The 11,688-nt window shown below is 38.3% G+C and overlaps 1 protein-coding gene across 1 annotated transcript; it reads left to right on the top strand.

The window, feature by feature from the left end:
• The first annotated feature begins 4,172 nt into the window (after nucleotides 1–4,172).
• On the top strand, nucleotides 4,173–11,636 carry LOC147566760 (Vps51/Vps67 family (components of vesicular transport) protein). The gene is made up of 6 exons (XM_086653319.1): nucleotides 4,173–6,802; nucleotides 8,578–8,772; nucleotides 9,036–9,304; nucleotides 9,929–10,108; nucleotides 10,490–10,667; nucleotides 11,106–11,636. Exons 1-6 carry the CDS (start codon nucleotides 4,631–4,633, stop codon nucleotides 11,277–11,279), a joined length of 3,168 nt encoding a protein of 1,055 aa, XP_086509445.1. The 5' UTR covers nucleotides 4,173–4,630; the 3' UTR covers nucleotides 11,280–11,636.
• The last annotated feature ends 52 nt before the right edge of the window (nucleotides 11,637–11,688 follow it).

Raw genomic sequence — 11,688 nt, 5'->3', positions numbered from 1 at the left:
GGATGTCAACAATCTTCAAAAGGCGAGTGTAGTGTCCTCTAAAAATGTCACAAGTGGTAAAGAAAAGAAAGAAACCCACTACAAAGAAGAGAGAATCTAGTAAAAAAGGAAGAAAAGATGGAAGTAATCACATAACTCACTAAGGCCATGTTTGGCGCGCGGGAATGGAATGTGACTCCCGTGAATCACATTCCATATATTGTTTGGCTCGTGGGAATGATGTGGGCCCGAGAATGTGATTCCCTCAAAAAAGGGTAATAGCAAACCCACGGGGGGAGGTGGTTTGTGATTCCCATTCCCCTGAATCACATCTACTAATATTTATGGACAAATATGTCCTTAAAAAAATATATTTCCAAGTAGCAACAACCCTCACAAACAATTCAGCGAACACCTTCTGAGCCGATTCTTTCATGTTTGGTTCTGTAACAAATTTAAATCCTTCATTCAAGTCAGATGCACCTAAACAAGAATATGGATTGATCAAATCCAAACCAGAATGAACTGACTTATCCAGGCTAAAAGAAGATAACCCAGGTTGTTCTTCTTTTTCTTCTTCATGGTCATCATTATCTTCCTCCATGAGACGAAGAGCATCAACATTAAGGTCTTGAATATCTTCTCGTCCAGGTGAAACTACTCCATCATTATTACCACTATATATACCTCGTACATCCGTACCGATGTAATAGTTGAATAATCTAACACCACCATCGAGTGGAGCATGTTCATCACGCATGGAAGTGTACACACCAATAATACATGAACATTGAGTGCATCCTAAGTCTGCCCATTCCACATCTTTTGAAAGTTTGGAGGTCCTACCCATGAAGTCCTTCCCAATATAAACACCAAGGACCGAGTTTTTGTTTCCAGGGAGTTTGATTTCATGATTCTTTGAATATGTAATAGTGTGATTAGGGGTGGGAATCGGGCGGGTTCGGTCGGGCTCGGGCATAATAGAGTCGGACTCGGGCGGATCGGGCACCAAAATCTCGGGCCCGCTACTATTAGCCGGACGGATCGGGCCGGACATATTCCCCTTACTGACTGCCCGTAGCCCGCCTGCCCGAGCGGGCTCCGTCGGTGACGGGCCGGACGGGCTCGGACTATTTTATTAAAAAATCAATTATCAAATAACTAAACATTTCATTTTGTAATTATGTTTTTAATTATAATGCACAATTACATAACATGTTTATGAAACCCTAGATTATCTTTGACTAAATGAACATTACTAAACAAAATTACAACAATACTAAACAAGACAATCTCAAAATCACAAAAAAAATTACAACATCTCCAACTGACCTAGATTATCCAGAGAGATTTACATCAAAAACATTAAATTGAAACAGAAAATACATCAAAAAAGTTTATCCATTTATATATGTTTTATACACTTTCTTTAAGCTTCCTGAAATCATACCAAAAAAAATACATCATGAACATTTATGAAACCCTAGATTATCCATCTATTTATCCAGAGTTAAGAACATATCATCATACTATGAAACCCTAGATCTGATATAAAGAGATCCTTAAATGAGTAAATATGCTCTGTAAATCAATCTATACATGACTTTTATAGTACAGATCCGATAGAAAGAGAAAACAGAGAGAGAAAAATATAAAAACATGTATATAAATAATGATTCAAAGAAAGCAATGGTACTCTTCTTCTTCATCTTGACTATACAATCTTTATTTGTCTCTTGAGAACTACTTTTTTTCTTCATCTAAAAACTGCTTCTTTGATCTTTGTTCTTCATTTATCTCTCTCTCTCTCTCGATCTCCATTTATCCATCTCTCTCTCTCTCTCTCTCTCATCGTGAAACTCAAACCTAGGGTAATAAAATCTGTTTCAAGTTGTGTTTATATACTCTAACCCTAAACCTGATGGGAGAAATAGAATGTAAGGAAGCCTCATCCGTTGGATCATCAAGGCCTAAATCTCACGCGTTCTCGGGCGGTCTGAATTCGCGGGCTCTCGGGCGGTCTTAACGGGCCGGACCTCGGACAAACGGCTCTGCCCGTGTCCCGACTGCCAGAGCACGCTTAAACGGGCCGGGTAAGCCCGACTCGGACTTTTCCGGTCTCCGGATCTTGGCGGATCGAACGGTTAGGGCCGGGTGTCGGATTTTCGGACCGTTTTCCCAGCCCTAGGTGTGATCATGTGAGCAACCCTCATGCTCATGGTGATATTTTGCCAAAAATACATGCCCATTGGCTATATATCCAGCGACACTAGAAGTTGAAGGACCCTTGACCTCGCTATGCGAAGAAGTATCAATAAGAACTTTTCTTTTTGTGATTTCAACTTCAAAGTTTGCATTGACAACATCCTTTTTTCGGGGAATGCATCTCAATATATCATAACCATCAGATGATGTATTAGGTTTAGTATAAGTTTCTGAATCGACTACACTAAATCCATGGATATGGTTCTGATTTCTATCATTGGAGTCCAGAAACACGTATGCGGGAATGTCAACCGAGGATTGTAAAGGTCTTTTTGTTAACTTAATTGAGCAACTTTTGCAATAATAATCAACTCCTTTCTTGGAGAAAGTTAACAAGCTCTTTATATCAGGATCAATTGAGGGAGACTGAATTATTTTCAAACACTCGATGTCCCCACACTCATCACTTTTCACCACTTCTACACCAATGGTTCATTTTGGTTTTCCATTATAAACAGGTATAATTTCTTGTTTAGTAACTATGGTTTCCTCCGCTAGTGTAATTAATTTCGTTAGTGTCCCCACCGGACAAACAAAACCGTGATGAGTATTTGTATTCTTCTCCAGTAGGGTTAAGGGACGATGAAAAATACTTGAATAATTAGGGTTTGTATGATTCTTTGAAGTTGAAAGCCATGAAGAAATCAATGGAGGAGAAAGTATTTTATGATTCGACACAAATAATTCGTCTCATGGGAGTATATATGGATGAAGGAAATCGCCTGGTTTCGTGTTTTTCAATTCTTCTTTATTTATCTTAACGAACTTTTCTTTCTCCGTCGTTAAAAAACTAGTATTCACTGTATCAGGAACCTCTCCTTCAACAATATTGATCATGGTTGTCGACGGAATTTTGGATAAAATTTTGTTCGATTCAATTCGAGATTCTACACAGAATAAGTATTCATTCGAGGGAAGAAAAACATACCTGGAAATACTTTTCAATTGATCCCAATCGTCTATGAACTTTCTTCCTTGATCAACGAGTCTCCATTGCATCTCGTTGAATTTTGCATAGACTCTCTCAGTCATGTGTTGTTCTACGATAAAAACTTTATCTTCAACATGTATATCTTGATTTACGAACCAATCCTCCATCTGTTGAATCCAAAAATCTATATGATATTGGCAATCAAACATAGGGATTTTGGAAACGACATTAATTTTGTTTTGATCTTTTCGATCAACATAGAGTTGTTGTGCATCCCTAAAAGGATCCCAACCTAAACGCGGAAGATTTTTCGAACATTCGAGATGAGAAGTATCTAAAAAAAATTATCTGTTCCCAGATTCTTGAAGCTTTGAATACCAGCTGATGTAGATTGTTGCGGTCCTTACGGAAGCGTAAAAATAATGGAATCCACCATTCTTATAAACTAAACTAATGAAATAAAGCGGACAAAATAACGATTAAACGATAAATAAACGAAGAACAACTGAAATAATTAAAGAAGAAGACGCTACCAAGAGATTTTGTATTTAATAATTCAATTCAATGTTTAACAAGACAGACTGGACTTCTCTTATAAAGAGATTATACTCCTAGTTAGACTCAAATAAAGAAAGAAGATAACTACTAAAGATAGTTTCCTTGATTGCTGGGACTCTAAACATGGAAACCCTAAATACTAAAATCTGGAAACTACGCTAATGTAGTAACCTGACCGTTAGACCCACTAATGATCTGGCCGAGAGGCCCACTAGTTGGATGGCCGCCATCAGAAACTCATGCAATATGCTTCTCTGACATATGTTAGGCATGTTCTGTGGATTGCGCCAAGGAGATGTCCACTTTCGTGCACACTTGTTAAGATGAACGAGTGCGCCATCCATGGGGTCTGGACATATGCTGGGATGCATATGAGGAAGGGAGACCAACCCCTCCTATAGTAGCAAAGTTTATGTATGACCTATTTTCACAAAGGTACATAGATTTTTCAATCAGACATATTTGTTTCTATAAATGACGCTCACGTCCCTATTCCAGACTTGATTGCAAAAGACACATTCGGTGCATGGCACACAAAAACTCTTGGCCTCTTCGACATCGTTTTTGGTCCTCCGCCCTATATGTTCATATGTGTCATTCTATCACACGTCAAGTCATAAGCTTCTCTAACAATATGGTCGTGACATAGGGGCTTGAATTTTGCTCTTTGGTGGTTCAAGTTGTGTAATTTCTGTTTTCAGCCATGTCGTTAAGATAATCCCATTCCTAATCTCAAAACAGAAGTACCAAATAGATGTCTCTTCTGGTAAGTTAAACTCCAAACAACAAGACTCTCTCTCTCTCTCTCTGATCTCTTCATCTCCAGATCTGATCTCAGAGCTTTGAATTCAACATTATCCAATTCAAAATTTGCAACCAGCATTACCCGATTCTACCATGTCAGTACCGTCAAGGTCGACTAATGATCAAGTGAGAGATGCCGAGTCTCTCTTCCGTTCTAAGCCAATATCTGAAATCAGAAATGTCGAATCATCAACCAAGAAAGACATTCAAGAAAAGAAAGAAGAGCTTCGTCAATTAGTTGGTAACCGATATCGAGATCTGATTGATTCCGCTGACTCAATTCTTTCAATGAAATCTTCCTGCGAATCAATCTCCACCAACATTTCCATGATTGATAAAGGTATTCGATCACTCTCTCCTTCTGATTTTACATCTCAAACCCCCAAATTGAAATCTAATCCTGCTAGAGCTAGGGTTTACGGGATCGCTTGCCGTGTCAAGTATCTTGTTGACACGCCGGAAAATATATGGGGTTGTTTGGACGAATCTATGTTTTTAGAAGCTTCCGGTAGGTACATTAGGGCTAAGGTTGTCTATGGTTTGGTGAGTAGTAGTGCTGCTGATAGAGAATTTCTGGGGAATTTCCCTCTCCTTCAGCATCAATGGCAGATAGTTGAGAGTTTCAAGGGTCAAATTTCACAGAGGAGTAGAGAGAGATTGACTGATTCTGGTATCAGTGTTGGAGCTTATGCTGATGCTCTTGCCGCTGTTGCTGTCATTGATGAGCTTAATCCGGAACAAGTGCTGAGATTGTTTTTGGACTCTAGGAGATCTTGTATCTCACAAAAATTAGGTACTTGTCTTTCAGCTAATTGTGATTCAAGTTCTGTGATTTCGGTTTTCTGCGATGTCGTTAGGATTATTCAAATCAGTTTAGGTCAAGTAGGAGAACTATTTCTGCAAGTGTTGAATGACATGCCCTTATTTTACAAACTTATATTGGGTTCACCTCCTGGTTCACAATTGTTTGGAGGACTTCCTAATCCTGAAGAGGAAGTGAGACAATGGAAATTGCATAGAGAAAAACTCGAATCTGTCATGTTGATGCTCGATAAAGAGTTTATTGCGAAAACTTGTTCAAATTGGTTGAAGTTATGCGGCGATGAGACTGTTAGTAAAATCAATGGTAGATACTTGATTGACATTATCGATAGTGGAAAGGATCTGGCTTTGGCCGAGAAGCTTATTAGAGAGTCTTTGGATAGTCGAAAAGTGTTGGAAGGGAGTCTGGAGTGGCTGAGAAGTGTGTTTGGTTCTGAGATTGAGTCTCCGTGGAATAGTCTCCGCGAACTTGTCTTAGCAGGGGATGCCGATCTTTGGGATAGTATATTTGAAGACGCCTTTATCCGTAGAATGAAAGAGATTATCTATTTGGGATTTAAGGACTTGAGGGGAGTTGTTAACATAAGGGACACAGTTCGGGCAATTGTGGCAGGGTCAGGGGCACACCAGATGGATTTCCAGGCATACTTAAACAGGCCTTCCACCGGTGGTGGTGTCTGGTTTTTGGAGCCTAATGTTAGAAAGGCTGGTACAGGGTTGGGGACGTTTAAGGGGATATTGGATGAGAATGATTTCAATAGTTGTCTATATGCTTATTTTGGACCAGAGGTTAGTCAAATAAGGGATGCTGTAGACAGTAGGTGCCAGAGTATTCTTGAAGATCTTCTGTGTTTCTTAGAGTCTCAAAAGTCAGGTTTGAGGTTGAGGGAATTAGCTCCGTATCTGCAAGATAAATGTTATGAAAGTTTATCCACCATATTAGCAGAAATTGAAGATCAACTTCGAGATCTTACTTCTTCCATGGGAAAGAGGGAAGAAGAAAATGCAGAACCAACCTCCGTAATTGTTGAAAGATCTCTATTCATTGGGCGCCTCTTATTTGCATTTCGAAACCATTCGAGTCACATACCACTGATCCTTGGTTCTCCAAGGTTATGGGTGAATGATACAAGCTCTATGATGTTTGATAAGTCAGCAACCCTCTCAGGTAACTCCAGGATTTCTCTCGATTCCCCAATGCGTGATAGTCCTAGAAGGCAAAACCTGAATAGCATTAGAAGGCAGTCGTCTGCGACTACGGCTGCCTTGTTGGGGGTGAGCGACAGTGCCAGTCCAAACCTTGAATTACTTAACAGTAAGCTCCGAGATATTTGCATTTCGGCTCACAGCTTGTGGATATCCTGGGTAAGCAATGAGCTATCAGCTATTCTATTGAAGGAGCTTGAGACTGATGACGCATTATCAATGACCACATCTTCGAGGGTCAGTGCATCTTGCTCAGTTATACGTTTTATATTTGCACTGTTCTCTCGATGTCTACTTTTTCTAATTGTTCATTTTAGGTTTGTCCACGATTACGTAATTGTATGAATGTAGCTAGGAGAAACAAATCCACTATATTCTCCACTTTTTTGGGCTAGAAATGAATAAATATCTTAGCGGGAACAAGAACTTTTTACCTGTAAGACGAGACCATCTCTGATCTCAAAATAATAGACTGATTAAAAGTACCGACTGGAACACCAAACCTTTGTGGAAAGCTTCTAAAGCATAGCGATGCCCCTGCATAACAGGGTATATCTTATCGTGATGATCAACTCGGGAAATAGTTGCTTTTTTAGTTGAAACAATCATAATCCCCAAGTCCAAAAGAATCCTAAAGACTGCATGGGGAACAGGCCTCCTTAAAGTCTACCCACCGTCTGAGTAATGGCAGCCACAGAGTTGGAGGAGAAATTCTTCAACTAGCACAGCATGAAATATAAAGAGAAATGAAGTAAACATAAATGACAACCCTATGCCACTGCATTGTAGCTCAGCAGTAAGTGGTTCGTCACCTCACTTGATTATTAAACTGTTTAGGTATAGTAATATAAGTCACAGTAGAGCATAGTCTTTTAAGTTCTATCCACGTAGATGTGTTGTTGCTCAGCTCTTGCTTCTTGGTAAACTTTTCTGCTTAAGTGAGTCAAGTTACGCCTTTGAGTTGCTCTTATAGTACTTTTAAAAAATGTCTTTTCAGTATAAGATCTGCGGGTAATGTTGTCTTACTCTTAGTCTTAATTTTCGAGACAAATAAAAAACGATGTCGGCAATTTTCTGATCTCCACCTTTTAATTCAGTGAAGTAGGATCCAGTGAAGCAAATTAAAAAAAACCTGTACATCAACTAAGATATCATCCAAAGCTTGTGTAGAAGTATGTATCAGCTTTTAAATAGTATGTTGCATACTGTTGTTGTTGGCAGATGTATAGGTTCTGTAGAGACTTTTTAAAATATAATTCAATTAAAAGACGAGCTTTGTTGCTTAATTGAACTTTGAAGAGCTGAATAGGAGGACATACACGTCAATATTTAGTTTGTCAAGGTAAACTTGATATGGATTCAGGTGGGCGAGATAGATGGTGAAGTTTCTCTTATCTAGGAGGAAATTGAGATAATATGGATGTTTATATCGAAGACCGGTAACAAAACCAATGACAACAGATTTGGTTCACATGTTCAGTTGAAAAGGTTCTGGCTCATGACCTTGGGCGTTCAAATGCATGATCATCTCATTATTGTCTATGCTATAGTGGTGGAAATCCCATGTAAATACAAATAAACAATTTTTATACTTGTGAGCCTCCGAATATATTTGTATTTGGTTTGAAGAAATCCGGAACGAAAAAGGATATCTGGAATCTGGTGCCAGTAGCTATAGTCTGGTGTCTATGGAAGGACCGGAACGATAAGATCTTTAAGGAATCAAACCTATTTTCGACAGTTGATGTGGAAGATGTGAAAGGGAATATCCACTACTGGATTAGTGGTGTTAAGGAATTTAAATTTTCTTCTTTTTTGGATGTAGTTAGGAATTGGGAGGCTTGGGTTATGTGAAATGTCGCATAACTGAACCAACCCTTTTCTTCTCTTCTTCCGCTCTTGTATAGTTTCCCGTCGTTTTAATTGAATCTTCTTTTCAAAAAAAAAAAAATATATATATTTGTATTTGATTGGTACTTTTGTCAGTGATAATTACCTTTGAAATCATGCAGAGCTGGGAAGAAACTGTCATTAAACAAGAAAATTCCGATGAGGGGCCCCTAGAGATGAAAATAGCACTTCCTTCGATGCCATCGCTTTACGTTACATCTTTCCTATTCCAAGCCTGCATTGAGATTCATAGAGTTGGAGGTCACATCCTTGACAAACTGATACTCCAGAAATTTGCATTAGGGCTTCTGGAAAAGGTAAAATTTCTCATTCATGACATTGTTTTGTTCATCTGTAAACACTAGTAGCCTTTGAGAATGTTACCATTAAGTTCACTTTAGTTGCATTTGAACCTTGCTTCTTCTCCTTTATCTTCTTTTCCTTTTGTTTTCTGAATTTCCTTCCTTGTTTCCCTGTTCTATGTTGAAGTGTTGTACTGCTTTCAACATGTATCTATGAGTTTTAACCTTTGATTACATAATGTTTGTGATATGTTGATTATGATTATATGATATTGTAGGTAGTGAGTATATTTGGCGACTTTGTTTCTACAATAGATGCACGAAAACCTCAGGTGACCGAAAGAGGACTTCTGCAAATTTTGTTCGACTTGAGATTCACTCTTGATGTTTTGTCTGGGGGTGACTTGAACATGCACGAGGAAATAATAAAAACTCCCAAGTCCAAGCTTCATTTGAGACAAAACCAGGCCACTTCTGTCAACAGAAAGCGTGTCTTGGAGTTGACGAGTAGCCTCTCGCAAAGGCTTGATCCTATAGACTGGGCCACGTAAGTTTTCTCTGCTTTTATTCAGTACATATTAAAATCCAGGTATTGACTTAAAAGGAGAATATTCAGAGCCAGGGCCTCTCCAAATATTGGGCAGTATGCAGACCACAAGTCAGAAGAATATAGACATTTGATTGATTAACTGTAGATATCTGTTGGGTAAAGAATATTGCATCACAGTGCAACATGAAATCTCCTTGGAACCGTGTCCTATACTTGGATTCTTGTGTCCGATCTCGGTTGGATACTCTAATGTTACTTTCATGGGTATAATGCGAGACTTTGTATGTACATCTACTATGTACTTGACTACTTGCAATAGTCGTGTTAAGGACATAAAATACCACTTTATTAACTACATTTCCATATAATATAAAAATGCTTTATGATTCATGTCCCAGTAGAAAATGGCCACTACTATGTTCGTAATCTGGTCACTGTTTCTAACTAACATTCCGACTGTGTGACCCATTTGGTAGAGGCGTGGAGGAAACATCTTACTTAAAAGAATCCTTACATAAATTTGTATTGGACCATTTTACAGCAAATAACTCGATCACAATAGCATTTTATTATTGTTTAAATGGCAATCGTGGTGAATTTTTTCATTTTTGAACTAGACAGGTACGAGCCTTATCTGTGGGAGAATGAGAAGCAAGCATACATGAGACACGCTGTCCTCTTTGGGTTCTTTGTGCAGCTTAATCGTATGCACACAGATGGAGTGAGAAAGTTGCCTAGCAATAACGAGTCTAATATAATGAGATGTTCTACGGTTCCACGCTTCAAATACCTTCCAATCAGGTTGGCCTTTGATTTGCATTCTATGGTATTTTCATTGTTTGATATAGCATTATATCATGAAACTTTCTGTGAACGAACTTGTGTATATTTTTATGAACTTACAGTTACCTAGCAGCTGCACTCAATCATTTTACCTTCTCCTTGAATGAGGGCATAAAATACTTTTAACACCCATTTCTTTCTTTCTTTAAATTAGATGCTTTTAGTCTTTTTATTTGCTTGAGATTGTTGCCCCTGAAGTTGTTCAACTTCCAGTTAACCCGTAATTCTTTGTTTTGCCGGTCTGAGGATTTTAACTGAATCAAACAAAATAGTTTCTTGTTAAGAAAGTCTCCACGGGGTAAATAGATTTACCATTTCTTTTTTGTGATGTTCATTCAGTGCACCAGCATTGGCTTCAAGAGGGACAGCTAAATCAGCTCTCCCGACTTCGTCGGAAGAGGCATCTTCTAGAAGTCCCTGGAAAAGCTATCCCAGTGGAGAAAACTCTCAGAACCTTGAGTTTGACGATACATCTAGTTTCGGGGTTGCTACACCATTGTTTAAGTCTTTCATGCAGGTAAGCATTCTTTATCCTCTTTTGCAATTACCTGAAAATATTCCAGCTATTATTTCCCTTAAATCCCTTCCCATTACTTATGCTATACCTAAAAGATTAAACCTCTTTGTGAAAGAGATCAATTATTTGCTTCATGTTCGAAGTTAAATTTTATAAATGAACATTTTGTGTGATGAAGTTTGGATGTTCATTTGCAAATCATGAAGAGCAAGCATGGCAAACATAAGATGTTTAAAAAGCCACATTGAAATACAAAATGATAAAAGACAAGGCCTTGGCCCTGTAAAAACATTGATACATTTATGGAGTACAAAACCTACACTATACTCTTTGATACATAATGTGATAGATAGTATGAAGTTTTTTTTTTTCGTAAATCAGTTTATTCTCGTTTTGATAAATTGAATGTTCTTCTTCCTCCCAAATGGGCAAATCCAGGTTGGTTCGAGATTCGGGGAGAGCACTTTGAAATTGGGATCCATGCTTACTGATGGGCAAGTAAGATTCAAGGACAAATCAGCAGCAGCTATGTCGACTTTCGGGGACATGTTACCTGTCCAGGCTGCGGGCCTTCTTTCTTCTCTGACTACAGCAAGATCGACAGAGCTTTAATTTGATAGACAAGGTATTTTTGAAGATTCCTATAATTGGTAAAGGAACGTATCTTTTTTTGTAGAAAAACATAAACCCTAGGGGTGGGGTGGGGGCAAGAGACAAAACCACAACCAAATTTTATGTATAGTGAAGTTCTATATTCCTGATTTCATGTTGAAAGATTTTCCATACAAGTTAGTGAGCTTATTGTTTTGGTGGTTTTGGTTCGAATTAGTAAGTGTTGTAAGGAGGTGATAATGGTGGTTAGAAAATCTGCAAAATACTCATGCAATCAAAGCTAGGGCTTTCCCTTGTATTCTCTTCTCAACCCATGAGCAATTGAACTCTAATACAAGTATTTTACATTTTATTCAATTTATCATTTTTTTTGGTATCTTTTGGGTAATCCTTCAACTTGCATTTTTTT

The sequence above is a fragment of the Eschscholzia californica genome, unplaced genomic scaffold, assembly GCF_041429995.1.
Source record: "Eschscholzia californica isolate CP2 unplaced genomic scaffold, dmEscCali1.0.p SCAF_1, whole genome shotgun sequence".
Lineage (NCBI taxonomy): Eukaryota > Viridiplantae > Streptophyta > Magnoliopsida > Ranunculales > Papaveraceae > Eschscholzia > Eschscholzia californica.
Note: the sequence above shows the minus strand (reverse complement) of the source record. Positions and strands in the feature narration are given on the sequence as shown.

Bases quoted from the DNA above. Each gene is read 5' to 3' on its own strand.
- LOC147566760 (XM_086653319.1), top strand. From the start codon at position 4,631: ATGTCAGTACCGTCAAGGTCGACTAATGATCAAGTGAGAGATGCCGAG. The intron at 9,305-9,928 runs GTAAGTTTTCTC...TGAACTAGACAG, and splicing joins GATCCTATAGACTGGGCCAC to GTACGAGCCTTATCTGTGGG. The intron at 10,109-10,489 runs GTTGGCCTTTGA...ATGTTCATTCAG, and splicing joins TTCAAATACCTTCCAATCAG to TGCACCAGCATTGGCTTCAA.